Source organism: Sorex araneus, chromosome 2 (assembly GCF_027595985.1).
Source record: "Sorex araneus isolate mSorAra2 chromosome 2, mSorAra2.pri, whole genome shotgun sequence".
Classification (NCBI taxonomy): domain Eukaryota; kingdom Metazoa; phylum Chordata; class Mammalia; order Eulipotyphla; family Soricidae; genus Sorex; species Sorex araneus.
In genome coordinates this window covers 231871620-231893592 of record NC_073303.1, presented here as the reverse complement: position 1 = coordinate 231893592, position 21973 = coordinate 231871620, and the positions used below count along the sequence as shown (strand labels likewise).

General features: G+C 61.9%; 3 protein-coding genes across 5 annotated transcripts; 1 reads left to right on the top strand and 2 right to left on the bottom strand.

Annotated features, from left to right (window-relative positions):
- The first annotated feature begins 97 nt into the window (after positions 1-97).
- On the top strand, positions 98-4553 carry HAUS8 (HAUS augmin like complex subunit 8). Of its 2 annotated transcripts, XM_055126693.1 has the most exons (11): positions 98-260; positions 630-685; positions 887-945; positions 1497-1587; positions 1717-1809; positions 1887-1978; positions 2328-2393; positions 2468-2626; positions 3379-3520; positions 3785-3926; positions 4275-4553. In XM_055126693.1, the coding sequence occupies exons 1-11, from the start codon at positions 232-234 to the stop codon at positions 4447-4449; spliced, it is 1104 nt and encodes a 367-aa protein (XP_054982668.1). In that variant the 5' UTR covers positions 98-231; the 3' UTR covers positions 4450-4553. The 2 variants fall into 2 exon arrangements, with proteins under 2 accessions (XP_054982668.1, XP_054982669.1); XM_055126694.1 differs by lacking the exon at positions 887-945 and having other exon boundaries at positions 102-260.
- A 1204-nt stretch (positions 4554-5757) lies between these two features.
- On the bottom strand, positions 5758-9776 carry F2RL3 (F2R like thrombin or trypsin receptor 3). The gene is made up of 2 exons (XM_055124599.1): positions 8355-9776; positions 5758-8322 (listed from the first exon to the last, which is right to left on the bottom strand). Exons 1-2 carry the CDS (start codon positions 8464-8466, stop codon positions 7130-7132), a joined length of 1305 nt encoding a protein of 434 aa, XP_054980574.1. The 5' UTR covers positions 8467-9776; the 3' UTR covers positions 5758-7129.
- A 142-nt stretch (positions 9777-9918) lies between these two features.
- On the bottom strand, positions 9919-19459 carry SIN3B (SIN3 transcription regulator family member B). Of its 2 annotated transcripts, none has more exons than XM_012934567.2 (19): positions 19334-19459; positions 18762-18868; positions 17828-17981; positions 17263-17463; positions 16559-16702; positions 16355-16477; positions 15982-16071; positions 15692-15810; positions 15258-15465; positions 15071-15187; positions 14567-14805; positions 14136-14319; positions 13152-13809; positions 12873-13042; positions 11997-12170; positions 11797-11889; positions 11576-11670; positions 10959-11163; positions 9919-10884 (listed from the first exon to the last, which is right to left on the bottom strand). In XM_012934567.2, exons 1-19 carry the CDS (start codon positions 19427-19429, stop codon positions 10654-10656), a joined length of 3408 nt encoding a protein of 1135 aa, XP_012790021.1. In that variant the 5' UTR covers positions 19430-19459; the 3' UTR covers positions 9919-10653. The 2 variants fall into 2 exon arrangements, with proteins under 2 accessions (XP_012790021.1, XP_054982667.1); XM_055126692.1 differs by having other exon boundaries at positions 15982-16068.
- Between the last annotated feature and the right edge of the window lie 2514 nt (positions 19460-21973).

Here is a 21973-nt window from a genome sequence, read left to right as displayed (position 1 = left end):
GTCGCCGCGTGACGGGGCGGAGCCCGGCGAGGCCGCGCCCCCTGCTTCCGCCCGCGGGGGCCGGGCGAGACCAAGTGGCGGGGAGGACGCCGCCGCGCACGCGCGGGGCCGCCGCTGCCACGCGTCCCGCGCCGCGCGGCCACCCCTCTCGCGGCTGCGCAGTGTGGCCCGGCCCGGCCACGTCCACCCGCCCCGAGCGGCCCCGCCTGCCTTTGAGCGAAAGGCGGGAAGATGGCGGAGTCCGTGGGCCGCGGCGCGGGGTGAGCGGGCGGCCGTAGGGACACGCCCTCTCTGCCCCCTACCCTGGTAGACCCCTAAACGAAATCCCTGCGAGCCGGCCCGACCGCGCGCGGCTGCAAGCCCAGCCCCCTCATCACGGGGACTGCGGGGTCACGGGGCGGGGGCGCGGGGCGCAGGTCCGAAGCCAGCTCCCCATCCTCCCCCGGATCTGGGTCCCCCCCAAACCCGTGGTTGAAAGCAGGGTCAGGGCCAGGGGCTGTGCCCCTCGCAGCTGCGCCCCCGCCTGTCGGGGGTGCTGCGGACGGAGTGTGGGAAAGCCACGCAGCTGGTGGGAGCACCCGGGCGCGGTTCCCTACTACCCGGAGCCCACCAAGGCCCTCTCCCTCCAGGAAGCCCTTCTCAGGAGGTCCCAGCACTACTGGGGGCACCAGGAGGAGAGCTGTAGGTGGGTGTATATGTGTCTGGGGGGGGGTTCTGGACTGACCCTCTGAGGTTGGGTTCCCGGAGCCACAGGCGAGTGGACAGCCCCTGGGGTCACAAGACTGTCCTGGTCGCTCCGCCCACCCCTCCCGTTCCCAGAAGCCCCTGGAGCCTGGTGGGTATGGGTCTGCTCTTCAGGTGGGTGAGCCCTGCGTGTCCCCTCCAGGCGGCCGTGTAATGGAATCCCGGTACCTGCAGCCGCAAGAGAAGAAAGCTGTGAGGAAGGTAGCAGCGGCTGCTGAGGGGGCGGGGCGCTGCCCAAAGAGGAGAGGGGTTCTCTGGGGCTGGATGATGCTTCCTGTGCTGCTGGGTCTCCTGTAGCAACCGGAAACACCACTGCTAGTGCCCCTAAAAACCACTGATGGTCCAAAGTAGTAGTACAGTGGGTAGGGTGCTGACCCGGTTTTGATCCCCAGAATCCGCTATATAGGATCCCCTGAGCCTGGCTGGTTGTGACCCAAAATTCTGGGGGGGGGAAGAAAAACACCAGGAGGGGCTGGAGCGATAGCACAGCGGGTAGGGCGTTTGCCTTGCATGTAGCCAACCCGGGTTCTAATCCCAGCATCCCATATGGTCCCCTGAGTACTGCCAGGGGTAATTCCTGAGTGCAGAGCCAGGAGTAACCCCTGTGCATCGCCAGGTGTGACCCAAAAAGCAAAAAAAAAAGAAAAACACCAGGAGGCAGGCAGAGCGGGTGTGGCTCGAAGCACCGCAACAGGGAGCTTCCCAACAAATCCCGAGGTGTGTCCTGGTGCTGCCACCTTGTCCCAACACAGGCCCCTGATGCAGATGCAGTCAAGACCAGCGGGAAGATGCCGGATCGAGGGAAGAGACCGGTCCCCGGGAGAACCAGCAACAGCAGCAGGGGTGCGGGGGCAAGGGGGCTGGGGCTGCACCTGGGCGGGGGTGGGGACTCAGTACATGCTGAGGAAGGGGCACGCGGGCCAGCTCAGGTGCTAGGAAGCACTGATGCCCCCACTCCCACCCTGGTCACAGATGCCAGCAAGGTGGACAAGGGGGACCTGCAGTCCACCCTGTTGGAGGGCCATGGCACGGCACCTCCAGACCTGGACCTCTCAGCCATCAATGGTATGTCGGCCCCCTCCAGCAGGGACGGCAGGGGCATCCCGAGGCACATGGCCTCAGCACCTTCCTCTCCTATCCAGACAAAAGCATCAGCAGGCGGGCCCGGCAGCCAGAGAGAAGAGTATGTGGAAGACCCGAGTCCTCGGTGTGCGTGGCCCGCAAGAGGAGCCCGGTAAGAGGGGAGAGGGGTGGGGGACCCCAGCCCCTCCGCTGCAGGAACACCCAAGTAAGACAGAGGAGCTGCTGACTGCTGGGTGTCCCTTATTCCCGGGACTCTCTGCGGCAGCCCTAATGCCCGAGACAGTCCAGTGAGGAGGCTTTCCCAGGTGACTAGTGCCATCCCAAAGCGGGCTGCCAGCCTCTACCCTGGGGCCAGAGGTGTCCTGTCCGCAGCCAAGGACAGCGCCCAGTACATGCGCCCCAGGGTCCACATTCCATATGCCGAGGCTGGGGCTGGGGCTCAGCGCGGGCTGGCAGGAGCTTTACCCCCCAGCACCCTGGCAGCGGAAGTGCCCCCCCAGGATCTGTCGGAAGCGATGGAGATGGTGGACTCACAGACGCTGCTCCTGACGCTGCTGACGGTGAAGGTAAGGCCCACCACCCATGGGTGGGGCCTGGGGGAGCTGTGGCCACCCCCTTGAGCTAACAGGTCTCTTGGCAGATGGAGAATAGCCTGGCGACCTTCGAGGAGGAGGCGGAGAAGAAGCTGCTGGCCGTGGGCCAGGAGGAGGAGAGGCTGCGCAGGAAGGTCCATGAGCAGCGGTGCCAACTCCAGCTTGGCCAGAGGCTGCGGCAGCTGGTGGCTGTCCTGGACTCGCAGGTGGGCAAGGGGCGGCATCCGAGTGTGTATATGGGGGCAAGGGGGGGGGCAGGTGTTCTTGTGGGTGGGTGGGCCCATGTGTGGGCGTGGCCTTGTCAGGGCAGGTTTCCATGTGGGCAGGGTCTGCCATTGTGGATGGGTGGGGCTTGGAGTGGGGCTTGAGGGCTGAGGTTGCCTGTGGGCAGTCTACAGGTGGGGTGGGGCGTTGCTGGGGGTTGGGGGTTTGCACCTGGGCGGAGATCTGCACCCAAATGTATGGGCTGTCCTACAGGTACTGACCAACAGGGTACTGCCTTTACACTGGCCTCTAGGGGGCCAGGCACTGCATTGTGTAGGGGGAAGCCCAAAAGGGTGTAGGCATCCCAGGACGGCAGGGCCCCCTGTGTGCCTGGCCCACAGGTCTGCAGGCCAAGAGCAGCGCAGCAGGATGTGCCCCGGGCCTTAGCGCTCCACTGGGATATCTGCTCCTGGGCCCCCTGGCTGCTCTTCCATTCGGGGGTGCCAGACCCCTCGCGGCCTCCCAGAGGCAGCAGACTGAGCTGGTGAAGCTGCAAGCTGTGAGGGCTGGGCAGTGGCACATGGAGCACCAGTGTGGGTATAGGGGTAGGCAGTCCGGCTGTTCTCCCGGCCTTCCTGATCCTGTTGCCCTCACTTCCATGACTCAGCCCTGGAGAGTCCTAGAAGTTTCCAGAATGCTTTCCAACGTCCTGAGAGCATGTTGGAAAGAGCCATTCACCTGCCATTGTCCTCAGATAGAGATGCTCAGCCCCTGTGAAGCGATAGTCCAGAACTTCAGAGAAGAATACCAGGCCCTGGCCAGCGCCCTGGACACTACACGACATGAGCTTCCTGTCAGCACCATCCATCTAGACAGAGACGGCACTCAACTCCTGGGTAGGAGAAGGGGCCTGTGACAGCAGGCAGGGCAGCCCTGCCCCGTCACCAAAGTCACACACGGTACCCTGGCAGCAGACGGTGCCACCAGGACACAGGTGTCCATGCTTGAGCTGGTGCTACCCTGGGACGCGTGTGCTTGAGGTGGGCGTGTCTCCCAGGAGGCTCGAGTGCCCAGGCTCTCTGCCTGCTGCCCGGATGCGCCATATCTATCATGGGCACGGGGCCAGGTGCAGGCCAGCCCGACACACAGTCCTTCCACAGATGATGTGCAGCGAGAACTGCTGACCACTCGCCAGCTGCTGGGGGAGCTGGGGCTGGACTCCGCCGCTGACCCTGGGCAGGCACTGGCACGGCTACAGGAGCTGAAGACCACCGCGCAGGCCACAGACTTGGAGCTGCAGAGGTGCCGCCTCTGGGCCAGGAGGGCAGGGAGGGGCTCTTGAAGCAGCAGGGGTTGGGGACACTGAGTCTAGGAGGATGTCGGCTCTGGCACACGGTAACACTAGGATCTCTATCTCCGATTCCCCCAGATCCCACGCTCTGCAGATCCCAGGGTCCCTGCCTCTGGGTCCCCAGTCCTTGTGGCGGTCCCTTCCATATAAGCACTGGAGGGAACACCCTTCCCCGAGCACAGGGTTGCTGGGACCCGGGTCCTGCCCTCACTCATGCACCCTGAGGGTCCTGTCCTGGGGTGGGTCCTCATAGACAAGCCCTCCTCGTGAATGACAGCCATGTCCATCTGTCATCCCAGGAGTTTTGCGCAGCTTTTGGAACTGTCAGCGGAGGCCAGCAAGGAGGTGGCCTTGGGCAACCAGGAAGTCTGGGAAGAGGCTCAGGGTGCAGACGAGTCTCTCCAATGCTACTTCAGCCCAGAGAGCGCCTGTGGGGAGCCTGGGGCTGCCACGCCCAAGATACCTGCACCCTGACATACATTCTGGGGCTTTGCGGTCCCCATCCACCATAGCCCGGAGGACTGTGCTGTGGGGTGGAGGCAGGGTGTTGGCAACACCATGCAATAAAGCTGCACTGCTGCATCGAGTGTTCTGTTGCCGCCTCTGGACCCAACGGGCCCTGCCCCCACGGATAGCCACAGGTCAAACTGTGGCATGCTGCATGTGTGCATGTGACTGCAGTGTGGCTGTGCGCACGTGTTACATGACGTGTGTACATGGAATTGGGGCACATGTTCCTGTGGCACGTGTGTCCTGCCTGGGGCTGCCCCATGACATGGGGCACAGGCACCTAGATGGGGACTTCGGTGATGGCACTCAGGGTCTCACTGGAGCAGACTCGAAATATCAAGGCTGCAGGTCTGGGGGCCCTAGCTGGGTAGAAACGCCATGACTCCTAAACCAGCCACTGGGGACCAAGGATGGGGGCTGCCCTCTAGCCCTGCAGTGGGTGGGGGCTGCATTCCCCCTGCTCTGCCTGCACATGGCCTGGTTCTCTGTCCTCCCAAGGCCCACGGAGTTCCTGGAGGAACACTGGTGTCAGGTAGGTCCTGGAAGTCAAGAGTGACCCTGACTGCAGTGGGAGTTGGGCGGTGCCCGCTGAGTTTGGGGACCTTGAACTAAGTTCAAGGAGACTTAGGAAGGAAGGAGCTGTGGAAAGCTGGAGTGTGCCCAGGGGGTGATTTGTCTGGGGCTTCTAGGGGGCAGCATTTCCCACCCTGACCTGCCCATCCCTACCCACGCCTACCCATGCATTGAAGAAGTGGATCCCTGTGGCCCAGCACCTGGGTCAGCACTTATAAGACTTGCAAGGGAGCCGGAGAAACAGTACAGTTGGGGACAGTGCTGGCCCTGACCCGGTCAATCCATCAATGCCCCAAGTCCCACCATATGTGATCCTGAATGCAGAGCCAGGAGTCAGGCCTGAGCACCATGGATATGGCCCCCAAACCAGGTATTTAAAAAGCTCTTCGGTGGGGGGGGCCCGGAGCGATAGCACAGCGGGTAGGGCGTTTGCCTTGCACGTGGCCGACCCGGGTTCGATTCCCAGCATCCCATATGGTCCCCTGAGCACCGCCAGGGGTAATTCCTGAGTGCAGAGCCAGGAGTAACCCCTGTGCATCGCTGGGTGTGACCCAAAAAGTATAAATTAATTAAAAATAAATAAATTAAAAGCTCTTCAGAGAGCTTGGGAGGTCCTGTAGTGTAAATCTCGGGCTTGGCGTGTGGTCCAGGACTGCAGGACAGAATCAAGTGCCCGAGATTAGTACAGCAGGACAGCCCTCAGCTTTGCACGTGTGTTTATTTACCTATAATAGACCCAATTACATAATTAAATAGGAAGCACTTAAATGCAATTATATATGATTTTAATTATAGCACATGCCATTATGTATGTTTTGTATATGAATGATTTCTTCTAATGTGACATAATTATAAATCATGATACAATCACATGTACTACTGTATCACACAAAGCAATTATAAAATAGTCACAGATGATTATTATATGTAATTATTTAAGTATGGAATTATGTGTAAGTAGTATGACATGATTTTTAATGTAACACAATGTGTTTTTTTTTTTAATGCTTGAATTAGGGCCAATATGGGAGATTGTTTTAGGGCCACATCTGGTGTTCAGGGGTACCCAGGCCTGGTGCTGGGGGTCACCCCAGTGGGTGTGGGGACCAAGCATCGGTGAGCCTGAAACCCAGGCCCCGTGGAGAGCCCACTTGCCCACTGCACTCCCCTCAGCCCAGGCCGGGGCCCATGTCTCTGCTTGGTATCTGGTCACAACTGTCCTCACCGGGGACCGCACAGGGCCAGGGGCTGTGAGGGGCCAACACCAGGGCTGGGGGCTGGTCCTGCCCCGGGTTCCCTGAGCTATGCAGAGGGCTAGGTGGGGCGCCTGGTTCCCGAGGGCCCCCACAATATGAAACCTTGCTGACTTGCCTCCTCCATGGGCCAGAGGCTGCGGGGCACCCCTCAGTCTTGTCCCATGAGCCGGGGGTCTGACCTTTACCATCCTCTTCCTCTCAGTGGCTCTTGCAGCTGTGAGAGCCAAGCGCTCATCCTTCGGCTAGTGTGCCGGGGCCCTCTGCACCCTGGCCTGCTGACTGCCGAGATGTAAGACCATGGAAAGCAGAGGCCCTGCCCACGGGGCATCCAAGGCCACTGCAAAGCCGGTAGCCCCTGGACATGTGTGTGCGTGCATGAATATGGGACAGTTCAAGTGTGCAGAGGACGTCTGGGGGCAGCATTCTTCTCCACAGATCCACCAAAGCAGACTCCACCTTGCTGTGCTGCCCCCACCCCCGCCCTGTGCTCCCCGCTGAGCTCTGCCCACCTGAGCCGAGAGGCGGGGCTCAGCGTCAGTAAGGAGAGGAGCCGGACCTCCCCGGGCATGAGATGCCTTGTGCCAGGCTGTCAGGAGCAGGGCGCGGTGGGCCCAGACCCGGATCTCCTTGGAGGCTGATGGAGCTGGATGCAGAGTCGGTGACCGTAGGCAGGGTGGAGGACGTGGAGGGATCTCCCCTGGCCTTGTAGAGTGCCTCTGCCCTGAGCCGGCTGGCCAGGGAACTCACAGAGACGCCCCTTTCAGAGGCAGCTTCCGGGGCGTGGGGGTGGGGGTCGCGCGCTCGCCTCAGGGCGCTCACGGGAGCGATGAGCTCCGGGTCCAGGGCGCTGCCCAGTCCGGCGACGTGCAGCTGAGGCTCGAGGAGGCGGTAGGGAGGCGCCGCAGCCCCTCTCGCACCCGAGCCCTGAACTCGGCTGACACGTAGTAGTAGAGGAAGGGGTCCACGCAGCTGTTGAGGGCGCTGAGCGCCAGGCAGGGCACGTAGGCAGCATAGAGGTCGCCCCAGGCGCGCGGCGCGGGGTCAGAGTAGTGCAGCAGCAGCAGCACGTTGCTGGGCGCGAAGAAGAGCAGTGCGGCTGCCAGCACCAGCGCGCTCAGCCTGCGCGCCGGCCCGTAGCGACCCCTGCCGGCCGCGGCTAGCGCGCGCAGGGACGCGCCGTAGGCACTCGCGATGGCCAGCAGCGGCACGAAGCACCCCAGCACCGCCAGGCAGACGAAAGCCGGCCGCCAGTGCGAGGCCTGCGCGCCCAGAGGCAGCGCGTCGTGGCACAGCACGTGGTCGGTGCCCGCCAGCCGGAAGGTCTGCCGCTGCAGGAGCAGGGGCAGCGCCAGGGCGCCGGCCAGCAGCCAGGCTGCCGCGCACAGGCCTGCGGCCAGACGGCCGCCTCGCAGCGCGCGCGCTCGCAGCGGGTGCACCACGGCCAGGTAGCGGTCCAGGCTCACAGCCGCCAGCAGTAGCAGGGCGCCGTACATGTGGCCGTAGAGTGCCGCCGTGGCCAGGCGGCACGCCGCCTCCCCGAAGGGCCAGCGCTGGCCGCGCAGGTGGTAGGCCACGCGCGGTGGCAGCGCCAGGGCCAGTAGGAGGTCTGCGGCCGCCAGGTTCATGAGCAGCAGCGTGGAGGGCATCCGCGGCACGCGTGTGGCCAGCACCCACAGCGCCAGGCCATTGGTCGGGAGCCCCACGGCCAGCACCAGTGCGTAGAGCGCAGGCACCAGGCGCGTGGGCACCCAGCCTAGCAGCAGCGCCCGGGAGCGGTCAGAGAGCTCCAGGGTGTCAGTGTCGTTGGCCCATGGTTGGCCTGGGAAGCTGCGTGGCCGCGGGGGTGTCTCGGAGAACAGGGTCCAGGGCCCCCGGGTACCATCTGGGGGGACAGAGCTGCTGACAGGCCAGAGTCCCCGTCCGGCCAGACCCTCCCCTCTACCTTCTAGGCCTGGGCGGAGGGTGCCCCCATCCCGGCTCTGGGCTCTCTTCCTCCTCCCCATCTCCTCCACAGCCCCCAGCCCGAGACCCCTCACTCACCCTCCCCTCCGCCTGTGTTCTCGCTCTCATCATAGGTGCTGGGTGTCCTGGGGGCAGCGCCCAGGCTGAGCCCCAGCAGCAGTGTCCACAGCAGTGGCTGGATGGCGCGCATGGCGCCCTGCTCAGCTGCCCACTGCGCTCCCGGCTTCCTGCTGTGGGGCCCCAACCCCCGTTTCCTGAGCGCCTCGGGTGGGGGTCAGGAGCGGGTCAGGAAGCAAGATAACCTCAAAGGGGCCCAGCACAGGCTGGGGTTAGCCCTGGGAGGAGGTGCCTCTCCGGGAGCAAGCGGCAGTCGGGAGGTCGCCCACCCCCGCCCTGTGCTAGCCCCGAAGCCTCTGGAGGCAGAGTAGCCACTTCCTGTACTTGAGCTGGATGGACATCCTGCCGTGTCATGGTGGGGGCGCTGGCCCTTCCGGGCTGGCAGACAGCATCCCCCAGATCAGAGACAAAGTGAACCAGCCTCTGTCCAGGGCACCCCAGTTCCTCTGGTGAGGCGCCTGCACCCGCATGGTCCCTCATGGCCCCAGGAGACGGAGATGTGAGGTCCGGAAAGGAGTGATGCCCACGTGCCCGCCCTCCTCTGCCCCATGCAGGAGATGGGTCCCTCCTGGGCAGGAGGCCATGTTTAGAGACCAGAGCTTGTCACCTAAGTCCCAAGGGCTCAGGACTGAACTGGGTGGACTCTGCTGTGAGCACGCCTGGTTGTGACAGCCTAATCTATCTGGGCACACGGGGACCCGGGGGCAGCCAGGATGTGACAGGGCAGTTCTCGGCCTTGCAGCAGGAGGGACTGGGGTGCCTTGGTGCTGACACCACCCGAGGCTCAGAGAAACCCGCCTCCGAGCAGCCTGGAGGTCAGCCAGGGCCAGCAGGACAGGCTGCAGCTCTGCTGTCTGCTAGGAGGGGGTGGGGACTGGTCAGCTTGGCCTCCCGGGAGGGTGACTCAGACCTGCATGTCCAGGAATGGTGCGTACACACAACCTATCAAACAAGCACACTCACGTGACCATCAGTGCAAGTGCGCACACAACAGGTACTACAAGAACACACGTGCATACACATGCAACCTATTACATACATGTAATAGGTCAAACAAGCACACAGCAGTCATGCACATGGCCACACCCTTGAAAGCCCTGGGCCATGCTGAGGTTCTGGGGGCCTATAGCCAGGGTCCCCTGGAGGAAGGCAGTATGGGCACCCCGCTGGTGGCAGACCCGAGGGGAGGCTGAGACCCCTGGGGAGGCATGCTGCCAGGCAGGGAGCCGAGAGGATGCTGAGGACAACCCTGCCAACAGGATGGCACTGCAGACTCTGGTGGACAGTGAGGAATGGGTCTCTGGAGAGGGGATGGCTGGACAAAGCCATGAGGGCGGACACCGCACCAACCATTTACAGGAAAGTCGAAGCCAGGCCAGGGAGGGGCGACTTCCAGAAATACTGGCCAGGCCGGAGCACCCCAGGGGAGCTGGGCCACAGGCACAGCGGCAGAAGTGGGAGCGCAGAAGCAGGCAGACCGCGACTGGTGTGTGGGAGAGGCCCCTGACTCACGGGGCTTCTCATCAATACTTAATGTTCTGGTTTAATGTGCAAATAAATAGAAAAGGAGAACTACATTCAAGACAGCCGCAAGGAAGCGCCAGGCCTAGAACAGATTCATCCCAAGCGCGCCAGGCTCCCTAGAAGCATGCAGGGGGCACCCCTGAGCCCTTCCAAGACAAGGCTGGACACGGGGGCCCTGGCTGCGCTGGCAGCACGGCCCGGTCTAGAGTCCAGGCTTCGTCTACCTCCAGTCCCACCGGGAACATCTGGAAATTTCCTGGCCTGGCATGGGGGATGGGGGTGGGGCTGTGTAGGGGGGTTGGGGGGTGTTACACACGAGCGCTACACACGGGGTGTCACCCTCAAGGCGCTGTGCCCCCAGCTGCGGCGATGTGACAACCACTAAGAAGCAAAAAGGAATAAATATGTGTACGCATATGTTTCTAGAATGTTCAGGGTGCCCCCAAACCCCTCTCTGCTGTGGGTTCAACTCCTGGTGAGACGGCTCCGGGTCCTAGGGCAGGGTCTGCGCCTTCTGGGTTCCCCCCGCCACCTGGACCTTCACCCCAAAGTGGACTGTACATTTCGGCATGGGCATGGCCTAGGGCCCTCTGCACGACCACAACTAGTCCTGGGTCTGTGGGAGCGTGTGCAGGCTCCCACTTTGCTGGGTGGGATTTGGCACGGGTCGGGGGGCAGGGCGGGGCAGGGGTGGGGGTGGGCACCCCCTCAGGCCGCCAGGGCCCAGGTCAGGGCGTCAGGGTGATGCGGGCCTGCGGCTGTACTGCACGTGGTAGCGTGTGACCGGCAGCCCATGCACGTGCGCCGTCTCACACAGCGTCTTGCAGGGCACCAGGTCCTCGTCCTCCTCGCCCATCAGCCAGTCCTGTACAAGGCCGGCAGCCTCCACCGTCACGTTGTGCTGCAGCCAGCGGCCGTGCCACGCCTCAAAGTGGCGGTGATGGCGCAGCAGGACCAGGGGCTGCACCTGCGGGGGCAGGGCTGGTCAGACCATGGGCCCCGCCCCCGCACCAACGCTGCCCCAGGGGTTCCCATGCACACCTGCTTGGCCCGGCAGAGCGTGCCGCGCCGGTACATGTAGTCCTCCGAGTTGACGATGAACATCATCTTGTGCGAGCTGAGCCGGAAGCGGCAGTCCACGTTGCAGGCGCTCTCCACGCCCACCAGCCTCTTCCACGAACCCTTGGCCTCCCCGCGCAGCGCCCGCACCTGCGCGCACTGCCACCGCCGGAACTTCTTCAGGTTCCTGGGGATTCATCAGTGACCATCTGGGGCCGTGGGACCCAGCACAAACCTGACCCCCATCACACCCCCATGCACGCAGCAAACAGTCCCCATGTGCTGGCTCCTCCCAGTGTAGGACACCCCATGGGCACCCCATCCCTGGCTGTCCCTCAAGCCCAGCAAGGTGCTCCCATTCAAATGTGACCACTTCCCCTACTAGTGTCCCCCACCCCCACAGTGAAGGGGATCGGGATCCTGCCTCAGGCCTGCCTGCAAACATCCATCTCCCAAGGCCACAGGCCTGCTGCTGACCCCTCTGACTTGACCAGGGCCCCCCACTACTTCCTCACAGTGCTGGGGCCAGACTCAGGACACTCCCCATGCCCCATGGACACCCCAGCCCAGCCCAGGCCACTCCCCACACCCCACCTCACCTCTGCAGGAACACAGGCTTGAGCAGAAAGCCATCCCGAGGCGAGCCGGAGGTGCCGTCAGCGCCCACGTACTGTTCCACATAGCGGGCCAGGTGCTGGGGACAGGATGGCAGCGTGAGTCCTGCACAGGGATGCGGGCCCTGACCAGGGCAAGCACAGGGCTTGGGAGCACCCCGTCCTGCTGACTGGACCATGGGGTGGGGTAGTAGGAGGGCACACACCTGGACCTCCACAGGGTCTTCCGTCTGGGCCTCCTCTGTGTCCAGCAGCTCAATGGTCATAATCACCTGCCCTTTGCGCTGCAGGAACATCACCTAGGGGCAGGGGTCACTGCACCATGAATTCCCCTCTGTGATTCGCTGGGAAGCTGCGCTCTACTTCCAGGACCTCGCCATGCCCCTCCCGCGCCATCCACACTCACTTTGAAGCAGTTTTCGTCGGCCATGCAGCGCTCTGCCTTCCACTGGTAGCTGGTCTCCCTGGCGGCGCGGACGCAGCGGGAGGTCAGGTTCCCGCCTGCCGCCCCCCGCTTCTTCTCAGTGACGAAGAGCTCCACCACCTTCAGGCACACGTCGTCACTCACCAGGTGGTGTAGCTGCCGGAGGATTGTGGGGGGCCGTGCGCGGCGCCCCCAGGAGGAATGAAGCTCCACCCCAGCACAACCCCCCACACCGACACCCCCCAGAGCCTGCCCACCCAGCCACAGGACAAGGCAGAAGTCAGGGGCCAGCACGGAGCAGAGTGGGAAGCTGCAGACGAGAACAGAACCAGGTGCATGCAGGAACCAAGCACGCAGGCGGACCAGCACACAGGGCGTCTGCACGCCGCTGCACAGCACCCAGCAAGAAAGCGGGGACCCAGTAGGACAGCTCAGACCTGGAGGTTCAGGAATCTGCGCATCAGACATGTGTCTGTGCCGCGGCTCAGCACATAGCAGGTACCCCCAAACAGGCCAACCTCCTCGAGACCATCAACACACCAGGGAAGACAGGCTCAGTGTGAGAGTATTATATACTCTACACCTTTAAAAACCAGTTTAGGGGCTGTTGTCTTGCACATAGCTGACCTGAATTCAATTCCCTGGCATCCTATATGGTCCCCTATGCACTGTCAGGAGTAACCCCTGAGCATCGCTGGGTGTGGCCCCAAAACCAGAACCACAACAAAAAAACACCTTATTTCCTCGATGGTCAGGATGCAGCCAGCACAGCTGGGGAAAGGGACAGCGGAGCTCTCCCACCCTCCTTCCAACACGCAGGTTCTGGGCACCAGAGTGTCAGTGTCTCCCGGCCCTCACCTGGCGGGCGATGCTCTGCACGAGCTTGTCCATGGTGAAGCCCACGTAGGCGTGAATCGTGAACATCTCCCGCAGCGCGTCCTCGTACTGTGTGGGGTCCACACTGCCGTCCAGCAGGCTGCGCACCATGTCCAGGAAGGCCGGGTAGTACTCCTCCAGCTCCACCTCACCTAGTAGGATGGGGCAGGCTATGTGGGCCCTGGCCACCCGGCCCGGCCTGCCCGCCCAGGGGCCCACCGCAGACAGAGGGCTGTGACAGCAGGGCGTGCCCACACTCACTGCGCTGCTTCAGCCGCAGCTCAGTGGCCGGGTCGCTGCCGCGCTCGCGCCGGCCCTGGCCCAGCAGGCTCTGGCGCTCCTGCTCGGCACGGTGCTCCAGGAGCTGCCGCTGCGCCTGCCGGTAGATCTTCAGCAGCCGCGAGCACAGTGTCTGGTGCAGCCGCAGGAAGAAGTACCAGTTGTTGTTGGCGAAGAAGAGGCTGTACACGTCGTCCAGAGGCTTAGGGGGAGGGGGTGGTGGCGGCGGGGGTGGGGGCGGGGGCTCATCAGCCAGGGCCTCGCCCGCTGCCACCTTGTCGGGCGGCAAGGGGCTGCCTGGAGGAGGAGGTGGTGTGGGCCCTGAAGGGGGCGCAGGCTTCTTGCGCTCAGAGACGGCAGTGGGGTGCTCAGAGTCCAGCGGCGGGGGGCTGGCCCGCACCTCATCGCCCAGGTCGCCCGAGCGCAGGTCCAGCTGCTGCGGGAAGAAGAGACCGGGCAGGAAGTGGTGCAGCAGCTGCTGGATGGTGGCCTGGTCCTCACGCTGGATGGCCGGCTGCCGCTTCACGTAGTAGCTGACCAGTGCGGCTGCATCCTCCAGGATCTGCCGGTCCTCGTACACGAAGATGAGGTGTGGCTCGCTGGATGGGGCCCCTCGGCCTTCCGAGTGCTGCTCCTGGTGCTGGGAGGGCGGGGAAGGGGTCAGGACGGGGATGGGGTCAACACAGGCCCCTCAACCAGGGGGTCTGGAGCATCTGGGGCGGGGCCTGGACAGTGTCAAGGGTTAGGCCCAAGTGGGCGGGGCCTGGAGTGTCAGATATGAGAGTCCGGCATATCAGGACTGCGGCCTAGCAATGTCAGGGCGGGGCCTGGGGGTCGGGGGGCCTGGGGCGTTAGGAGCGGGCCTGGGATGCCCAGTGGCGGGGCAGGAAAGGGAAAGCGCAGAGCTGTTAATGCAAGAGTCTGGGGTGGGGCCTGGCTGGGGTGAGGTCAGGTGCCGGGTCCCACCTCGTCGTACACGCTCTCTATCTCGTTGAGCAGACTCTTGGAGCGTAGCGCCTTGGTGTCGTTCTGCTTGAAGTTCACGGCCTGGTGGTCCAGGGACTTGAGGTAGGCCTTCTCGTACTGCTCACGCCAGATCTTGTTGAAGCCCTGCTGGGCCTCTCGCCACTCCTCCTCCTTGGCCTTCAGCCTGTGGGGGTGGGCGAGGAGCCGGGCAGATCGCACCACCCCCACCTCACTGCCCCTCAACAGCCCGTCAGCCAGGGCGGACCCCTGACCGACTCACAACCCCTGCCCTGGTTCCTTGCCGGATGCAGGGGGCAGTGGGTGCCCGGGCGAGGCACCCTCAGGGCCTTTGGGGGCTGTATTTGACCCCATGCAGAGCAGAAGGTCGTGGACAGAGGTGGACAAGCCCCGGGCCCAGGGTGGCGGGGCACCTTTTCAGCACGACAGGCACGGCGGTGAGGGGGCTCTTCTTCAGGCTCTCGATGATCTCCGGGGCCTTGTCTCCGTAGATGCGGTGCACGGCACGGCGCTGAATCACCTCCGAAGTGCCGCCCAGACAGTCGTCCAGCCGGAACTTCTCCTGGTCCTCGGGTGCCATGCGTGCCAGCTTCTTCTGCACGCTCTCCAGCACCCGGATAGTGGCCAGGTTAGTTTCCAGGACGACGTCTAACTATAGAGAGAAGGGGGTGTGGGCGGGGCTCAGGACAAAACCAAAAACAAGAACTGACCCCCAAGCAAACCTGACTTTAATGGAGCTGGCCGGGTAGATTTACATACGCGGGTATTTCTGGTAAGAGCAAACCCAACATCTGTTGCTAACAGGCCTGGCAGAAAAGGGTCGCTCCCTACAGTGGAAAATGCTGGAATTGTGGACCTTGGGAAAATGCCAGGGGGAGGGATATTTGGGGGCCCCCTGCAGTGCTGGGACCCCCCACCTCGAAGCGTTCGTCCTCACAGCGATGCAGCTGCTCCTCGTATGGCGTCTTCTTGGAACTGACGAAGGTTGAGTCCTCTGACCAGGAGGGGAAGGACACCCAAGTGTCGTTCAGCACCTGCCAGAAACAGCGCCATCAATTCTGGAACCTTCCGCCTACATCCCCCAACCCAGGGCCCTCAGGCTACCTCCTTGCAGATGGCTGTCCTCCCACTGCAGCGCGGCTGCTGGTAGGTTTTCGGGAGTGCCCGGTAGCTGGAGCCGATGCGCTTACAGGATGAGTAGTCCACCTCCCGGCTCATGGTGTCCCCAGACCTGTCGCTCAATGCTGGGGCGAATGACAGCTCCTTCACCCCCAGGAAGGACTTGAACTGTGCGAAGAGTTCTGGAAATTTCCTTCAGGAAAGACGGAGAAAAGGTGTGCAGCAAACCCCAGGGTCTGAGGAGCTGCCTGAATTCTGAGTACATAGCGGGTGGTAGCAGGGGGTGCTGGCTCGCCTGTCTGCAGCGAAAGTGAGGGGGCTCGAAGTCGCACAGCAGGGGTGCAAGGGGGCTCCAAGACGGAAGGCCTCAAAGGAAACGGGCACCCAGGCCGCATGGGGCAGTTGGGAGGGTTGCTCACCCAAGAAACGGGCTGACGAGCTGCAGGAGCTCAGAGCCAGACACCAGCTCCTGGTTGAAGAGTGCGATGCAGCGCAAGAAGTTCTCGTAGACTTCCTGGCTCTTCAGCACCCGACGCACCTGGGTCCAGTGGGGCAGGTCAGGGCACTGCCCAGCCCTGCCCAAGTCCCACACCCGCCATGCGGCCACTCCCAGATGCCACCTTCCTGGCCCCGGCCCTCCCAGGTCCCTCTTCGGGACCCACCCCAGCCCTCGCCTTCCTAGAAGGCTTGGTGCTGCCGCCAGCCCCACCTTGTCGAAAAAGGAGAACTCCTGCAGCGTGCCGTACTTGCCCACAGCTGCCACCGACAGGTCCCGGGTGCCGCGGAGCTTCATCTTCTTCTATGGGGAGAAAGTCCACGTGGGCACGCCCCCTCATCAGCGCCATTCTGAGCTGTGGAACGGGGTCCCACCCAGGGGTCTCGTGCAGGCTGAAGGCTGCACACGGAACCTGTCTGGGGTTCAGGTATTGGCCAATGGGCAGAAAGAGGGCCAGGAGCTGGCAGGTGGGGAAGGGCTCCGCCACAGCTTGTTTCAGGGAGCACTGGAGGGTGAGCCGGGGCCGCGAGGATGCTGGGAGGAGTGCTGCTACGGGGCCGGGTGGGAAGAGCCTGTCTTGGCTCACCTTGGTGGGTGCTGACACGGGCCGCAGCAGCGAGGGCCGGGAGCGCTTCTTGCTGTGCTCCAGGCCCCTGTCGTGCTCGCCCTTGGGCACGCTGCTCACCTCACATGGCCCATTCCCTGTGAACTGAGGGCACGGGCTGGTCAGCTTGAGGGACGCCAGAGGGGAAGGACACCAGGCTCCATCTCTGGGGCAGCGGGGGCTCACCAGAGAGCGCTTGGCTTCCGGCAGGAACTGTCCGAACTCAGACAGCAGGTCCTCCTGACCGCGGAAGAGGCTGGCCACCTCGGTGAACACCTCCTCCTCCGACATGCCTCGCAACGGCCGGCCCCGCGCGCTCAGCTGCTCCTTCTGTGGAGCACGAAGAGGCGTCAGTGCACAGACCCCATGTGGTGCCCACACAGTTCCAGGCCCCTGGGCACGGCCAGGCTCAGAGGTTAGAAGTGCCAGGAGCTTATTCACCACGAGAGACCCAGACACCAGATGACCTATCCCCAGCCCATTTGGGGCCCACAGAAGCCTGACTACATGGCCTGGGGTAAACAACGCCAGACCCCAACAGAACAGACCCTGCCAGTCTTCACAGTAGCCCTGAGGTGGCAACCCTGAAATCAGAGCCTAGATGAGAAGGACACCAGGGGCAGGAACCATCTCTCTAGTCTGCACCCCTAAACAGACAGACAGACACACAGACATGAACATATCACACACAGTACACTCAGACGACACCCACATTCCACACACAGGACACAAGCTCATGCACACACGGAGAAACATACACAAATATTCGACCCCCTGACCCTGGGCTGGCACAGGCTGCCTGTGACCCCCAGAACTCTCCCTGGCCTCCCCTCACCTGGGGCTGTACCCGGGCCCCAACCCCTGCCAGGCTTTCAGCACCTCTGCCCCACCTGGTAGGTATGCAGGATCTCCAGGAAGGACCTGTAGATCTCCGGGTGGTCGAGGAAGCGGGTCTTGATCTTGTTCACGTAGCTGATGGCATTGTTGAACTCCACCGAGTCCGCCTCCAGCGGCGCCTGCGCCTTGTCCTCCTTGCAGGGCACCTGCTGCCGGAGGCCCTCAGCCATGTCCCCATGGTGGTGGGCTCCCTCCTGTGGCCAAGAAAGGTGCCCCCTGCATCAGTTCCTCTTTGCTCGCTGTCTGGCCCCTGGGAGCAGCCTGTCATTGTAGCCCCACTTAGAGAAGCTCCACCCAGGCCAGCCCCGCCCACTGCCCCGCCCCATAAGTAAGCCCTGCCCAGTACCCCACCCTCACATAAGCTCCGCCCCACAGGCAATCCCCGCCCAAACCAACCTGTCACTACCCCGCCCACTACCCCTCCCCTCATGTAAGCTCCACCCAGACTAGCCTGTCCTTGCCCCGCCCCACTTCCAGACCCAGCCCCACACCAGGTCCACTGTCCCCCAAGCCCACCCCCACAACGGGCACCCATGTTCCCACAGTTTTGTAGCGCACCTGGGTTGCCAGAGGTGACTGGATATTCAACTTCCCATTCTTTGGAATGTCGATTCTGTAGCCCAGCGGGAGGAAAGCGTTGAACCCCACGATAAGGTCAGGATGCTCGTGGAAGAGCTGGGACACCCGGCGGATGACTCCAGGAGTGTCGATGCTGGAACAGCGGGTGCCCGATGGTCAGTGTGTGGTGGGGGTAGTTCAGGGCAAGGTCTGCTCCTGACCCCTTCCAGGGCACAACGGATTGCATGTGAGCCTGCGTACTATGAGCATTGGGTGTGAAGGTGCTAATGAGCATATGGATGCCAGCACGTATGCATGTGCATGTGTGAGGATGTGTGGGCATATACAGGCATGCGTGTCTGTGTGCTTAAGTGTGTGTGTGGTTAGGAACATCTGTGTATGCATGAGTGTGACTACATACACATACATGTGCATTTATGGGAGAGTGTATGTGTGCATCACACACATGCCCCATGCTCCAGCTGGCCCCTTACTGAGCATTTCACGTGCGCTTCTTCCAAACATGCCTGTACTAGAGAGAACCACCCACTTTGGGGACGAGATTTGAGGAGCAAAGGGCCACAGCAGTCCCCAGGGAAGAGAAGTGACAGGGCTTGGGCAAAGCAGATCTGACTTTTAAATATCACTAGACTCACTGAGACGTCAGCACTGAGTCAAGGGAGCTCTGCCTTTGGGGGTACTGGGTGCTCCCCTCCACCCCTTCCTGCCTCCTGAACGCCCCCCAAAACACACACACTCTCACTCTCTCTCTCTCTCTCTCTCTCTCTCTCTCTCTCTCTCTCTCTCTCTCTCTCTCTCTCTCTCTCTCTCTCTCTCTCTCTCTCTCTCTCTCTCTCTCTTCCTCTCCCTAGGTCTGGAAGGAACTCAGTGTCCCAGAGGCGCCACGAATGAGCAGCGGTGCGCCCCACTGTACCTCTGGCTCTTGAACTCCTTCATGATCTCCAGGAAGCCATTGTAGGTGGCCGGGTCACTGCCAAAGCGAATCTTCACCTGGTCTAGGTAGGTGAGCGCGTCCTCCACCTGGGGGTAGGGGAGGGTCCCGGTGGGCTGGGGGGTTTGCAGGGGACTGAGGGGCCCTTGTCGGAAAGACGGTCAAGTTGGACCTCTAAGGGGCAAAGGTGAAGGGCCAGAGGTCGGATCCCTGGTGAGGAGAGAGATGGGGACCAGAGGTCCCTGCGAGGAAGGGGAATGAGGTTGAAGGATTTCCCGTGGGGAAGGGCTTATGGGGGAGGGGGGTCCAGGGCCCGATGGGGAAGAGAAGGGGGCTGGCAGTCGCCGGGAAGGGGTCCTTGGCTCGGAACGCCAGCAGGGCCGGAGGGGGGTGGCCGGCAGTGCGAACGGGCGCAGGGGCCGCGGAGGTCCGGGTGGGCAGGGGCCGGACGCGGGGCAGGAGGCTGGGCACCGGGCGCGGCCTGCGGGGCTTGGGGCGCGGGGAGGAGGCGCGGGCCGGGCCGCCGGCCCCGGCAGAGCGGGGCGGCCACTTACGTGCACCGGCAGCTTCTCGTGGGCGGCGGAGCCCGGGCGCCCCCAGCGGGTCCCGCCGAGCCCGCGGCCCCCGGCGCCGCCGCCAGCCTGCGCCATGTTGGAGCCGGAGCCGCGCCCCGCCCCCGCCCGGGCACCGATGCGCATGCGCGGCCCCGCCCCGGAGCGGGACTTGCAGAGACTGACAGCCCAGGTGCTGAAACTGGCGGCCCCACCAGAGCCCACGGCCCTAGACCCAGGCACAGTTACAGGTGTTTGCTTTGGGGGGCCACACCCGGCGATGCTCAGAGGTTACTTCTGGCTCTGCACTCAGGAATTACTTCTGGCGGTGCTCGGGGGACCATATGGGATGCCGGGGACCGAATCCGGGGCAGCCGCATGCGAGGCAAATGCCCCACCCGCTGGACTATCGCTCCAGGCCCCATTTTTTAATTAGAGGGCCCGAGTCGGTCGCACTCCTCTTGGTGATGCTGGTAATGGTTGGGGGGACAACCAGTACCACCCCTCGTGGTACTGGGTCATGGTCCTGGGGCAGGAGCATGCTCAGCTGGGACTAGAATTTACTGTCTTTGCTAGGCACACCGTCCAGCCGGCTGAACCATCTACCCACCTGACTTACTTTTCCTTTTGTTTTCTTTTTTGTTTTGTTTTTGAGCTACACCCAGCGATGGTCAGGAGTTAACACTGGCTCTGCACTCAGTAATTTTTCCTGCCAGTGCTCAGAGGACCGGATACTCGGTGGGAATTGAACAAAGGTCAGCCTCATTGCAAGGCAAGCAGCTTAGCCACTGTACTATCTCTCCAGCACCCCCTCCCTTATTTTTCTTTTTAATTTGGAAAATAGTACCAGCAAGAAAAAAATTATTTCATGACTTATGAACATATGGTGGAACCCTCTTGAGGGCCTGTATAGGGCATGGCTGCTGAGTTACCTGTTCTGCTCAACTGCCCACCAAGCCGGTAGTGCTAATCTCATATATGCAGAGCTGGATCCAGTTGCTAAAAAGTGTTTGGGGACCAGAGCAAGAGTACAGCAGGATGGGCTGGAGCGATAGTACAGCCAGGAGGGTGTTTGCCTTGCACGCGGCTAACCCAGTTCAATTCTCAGCATCCCATATGGTCCCCTGAGCTTGACAGGAGTGATTCTTTTTTTTGGGTCACACTCGGTGATGCACAGGGGTTACTCCTGGCTCTGCACTCAAGAATCACTCCTGGTAGTGCTCAGGGGACCATATGGGATGCTGGGATTCGAACCCAGGTTGATTGTGGGCAAGGCAAATGCCCTACCCACTGGACTATCACTCCAGCCCCGACAGGAGTGATTCTTAACGGAAATTTATTTATTTATTTATTTATTTTTGCTTTTTTGGTCACACCCAGCGATGCTCAGGGGTTACTCCTGGCTTTGCACTCAGGAATTACTCCTGGCAGTGCTTGGGGGACCATATGGGATACCGGGGATCAAATCCGGGTCGACCGCGTGCAAGGCAAATGCCCTACCCGCTGTGCTATCGCTCCGGCCCCCAGGAGTGATTCTTGAGTGCAGAGCCAGGAGCAACCCGTGGGTATCGCCAGGTGTGACTCAAAAGGCCAAAAAAAAAAAAAATTACAGTGGGGAAGGAATTTGTCTCAAATGAGACTAACCCAGGTTCCATTCCTGGCATTCCATAGGGTCCCCCAATCCTGCCAAGAGTGATCCCTGAGTGCAGAGCCAGGAGTCAGCCCTGAGCACTGCCAGATGTGATCCCAAAACCGAAGCAAATAAAAAAGTGTTTGGGGGCTGGAGCAATGGCACAGTGGGTAGGGGCATTTGCCTTGCATACCGCCATCCTGGGTTCGATCCCCAGCATCCTATATGGTCCCCTGAGCACTGCCAGTAGTAATTGCTGAGTGCAAAGCCAGGAGTAAGCCCTATGCACTGCCAGGTGTGACCCAAAAAGGAAAAAAAAGTGTTTGGATCCTGCTTTGTGGTGTAAGGGGACATGGGCACTCAGAACCCTAATACAAGGACCAATACAAGGTGAATTTTTTTTTTGGTCATACCCAGCGGTGCTCAGGGTTTACTCCTGGATCAAGCCCATGCAAGGCGAACGCCCTCCCCGCTGTACTATCTCTCCGGCCCCCAAGGGAGGTGAATTTTTTGCTGACTTACTCTTTGAGTTCCTCCCACACTTCCAAGGCCCTATGTCTGGTGTAAGGTTGGGCTGGAGAGAGTCCATTCAGCAAGGGATTTGCCTTGCAGGCTACCTGGCTCTGTTCAATACCCAGCACCAGATATGGTCCCTGAGCACAGGGCCAGGAGCAGCCCCGAGGCTGTGAGCGTGGCTAGCCCCTTCACCTGAAACATCACTCGGCGCTGAGGTCTCAGAATCTGCCCCTCCATCACCTCTGCTTCCTGGGCACCGCTGGAGACTCCATCCCCCTACAGAACGATTGTGGGGGTTGGGCTACACCCGACAGTGCTCAGAGGCTACCCCTGGCTCTGTGCACAGTGATCATTGACCATATATGATGTCAGGGATCGGCCCTGGTACACTGCATCAAAGCAAATCTTTAATTTCTGTGCCATTTCTCTCTCCCTGCCGAATTTTTGTTGATTTTAACAAAATATGGGATATATTTCACAGACCAGAATCCTGGATT

What these genes read in the sequence shown, in the direction of transcription:
- HAUS8 (XM_055126693.1), top strand. Translation starts at nt 232, where the DNA reads ATGGCGGAGTCCGTGGGCCGCGGCGCGGG. An exon ending in CACCAGGAGGAGAGCTGTAG is followed by an intron (nt 686 to 886) that starts GTGGGTGTATAT and finishes TGTCCCCTCCAG; the next exon opens with GCGGCCGTGTAATGGAATCC. An exon ending in GGACCTCTCAGCCATCAATG is followed by an intron (nt 1,810 to 1,886) that starts GTATGTCGGCCC and finishes TCTCCTATCCAG; the next exon opens with ACAAAAGCATCAGCAGGCGG.
- F2RL3 (XM_055124599.1), bottom strand. Translation starts at nt 8,466, where the DNA reads ATGCGCGCCATCCAGCCACTGCTGTGGACACTGCTGCTGGGGCTCAGC. An exon ending in GAACACAGGCGGAGGGGAGG is followed by an intron (nt 8,323 to 8,354) that starts GTGAGTGAGGGG and finishes TGGGGGCTGTGG; the next exon opens with AGGAGATGGGGAGGAGGAAG.
- SIN3B (XM_012934567.2), bottom strand. Translation starts at nt 19,429, where the DNA reads ATGGCGCAGGCTGGCGGCGGCGCCGGGGGCCGCGGGCTCGGCGGGACC. An exon ending in CTCGTCAGCCCGTTTCTTGG is followed by an intron (nt 15,466 to 15,691) that starts GTGAGCAACCCT and finishes TCTTTCCTGAAG; the next exon opens with GAAATTTCCAGAACTCTTCG. An exon ending in TAGAGAGCGTGTACGACGAG is followed by an intron (nt 13,810 to 14,135) that starts GTGGGACCCGGC and finishes CCGCCCTCCCAG; the next exon opens with CACCAGGAGCAGCACTCGGA.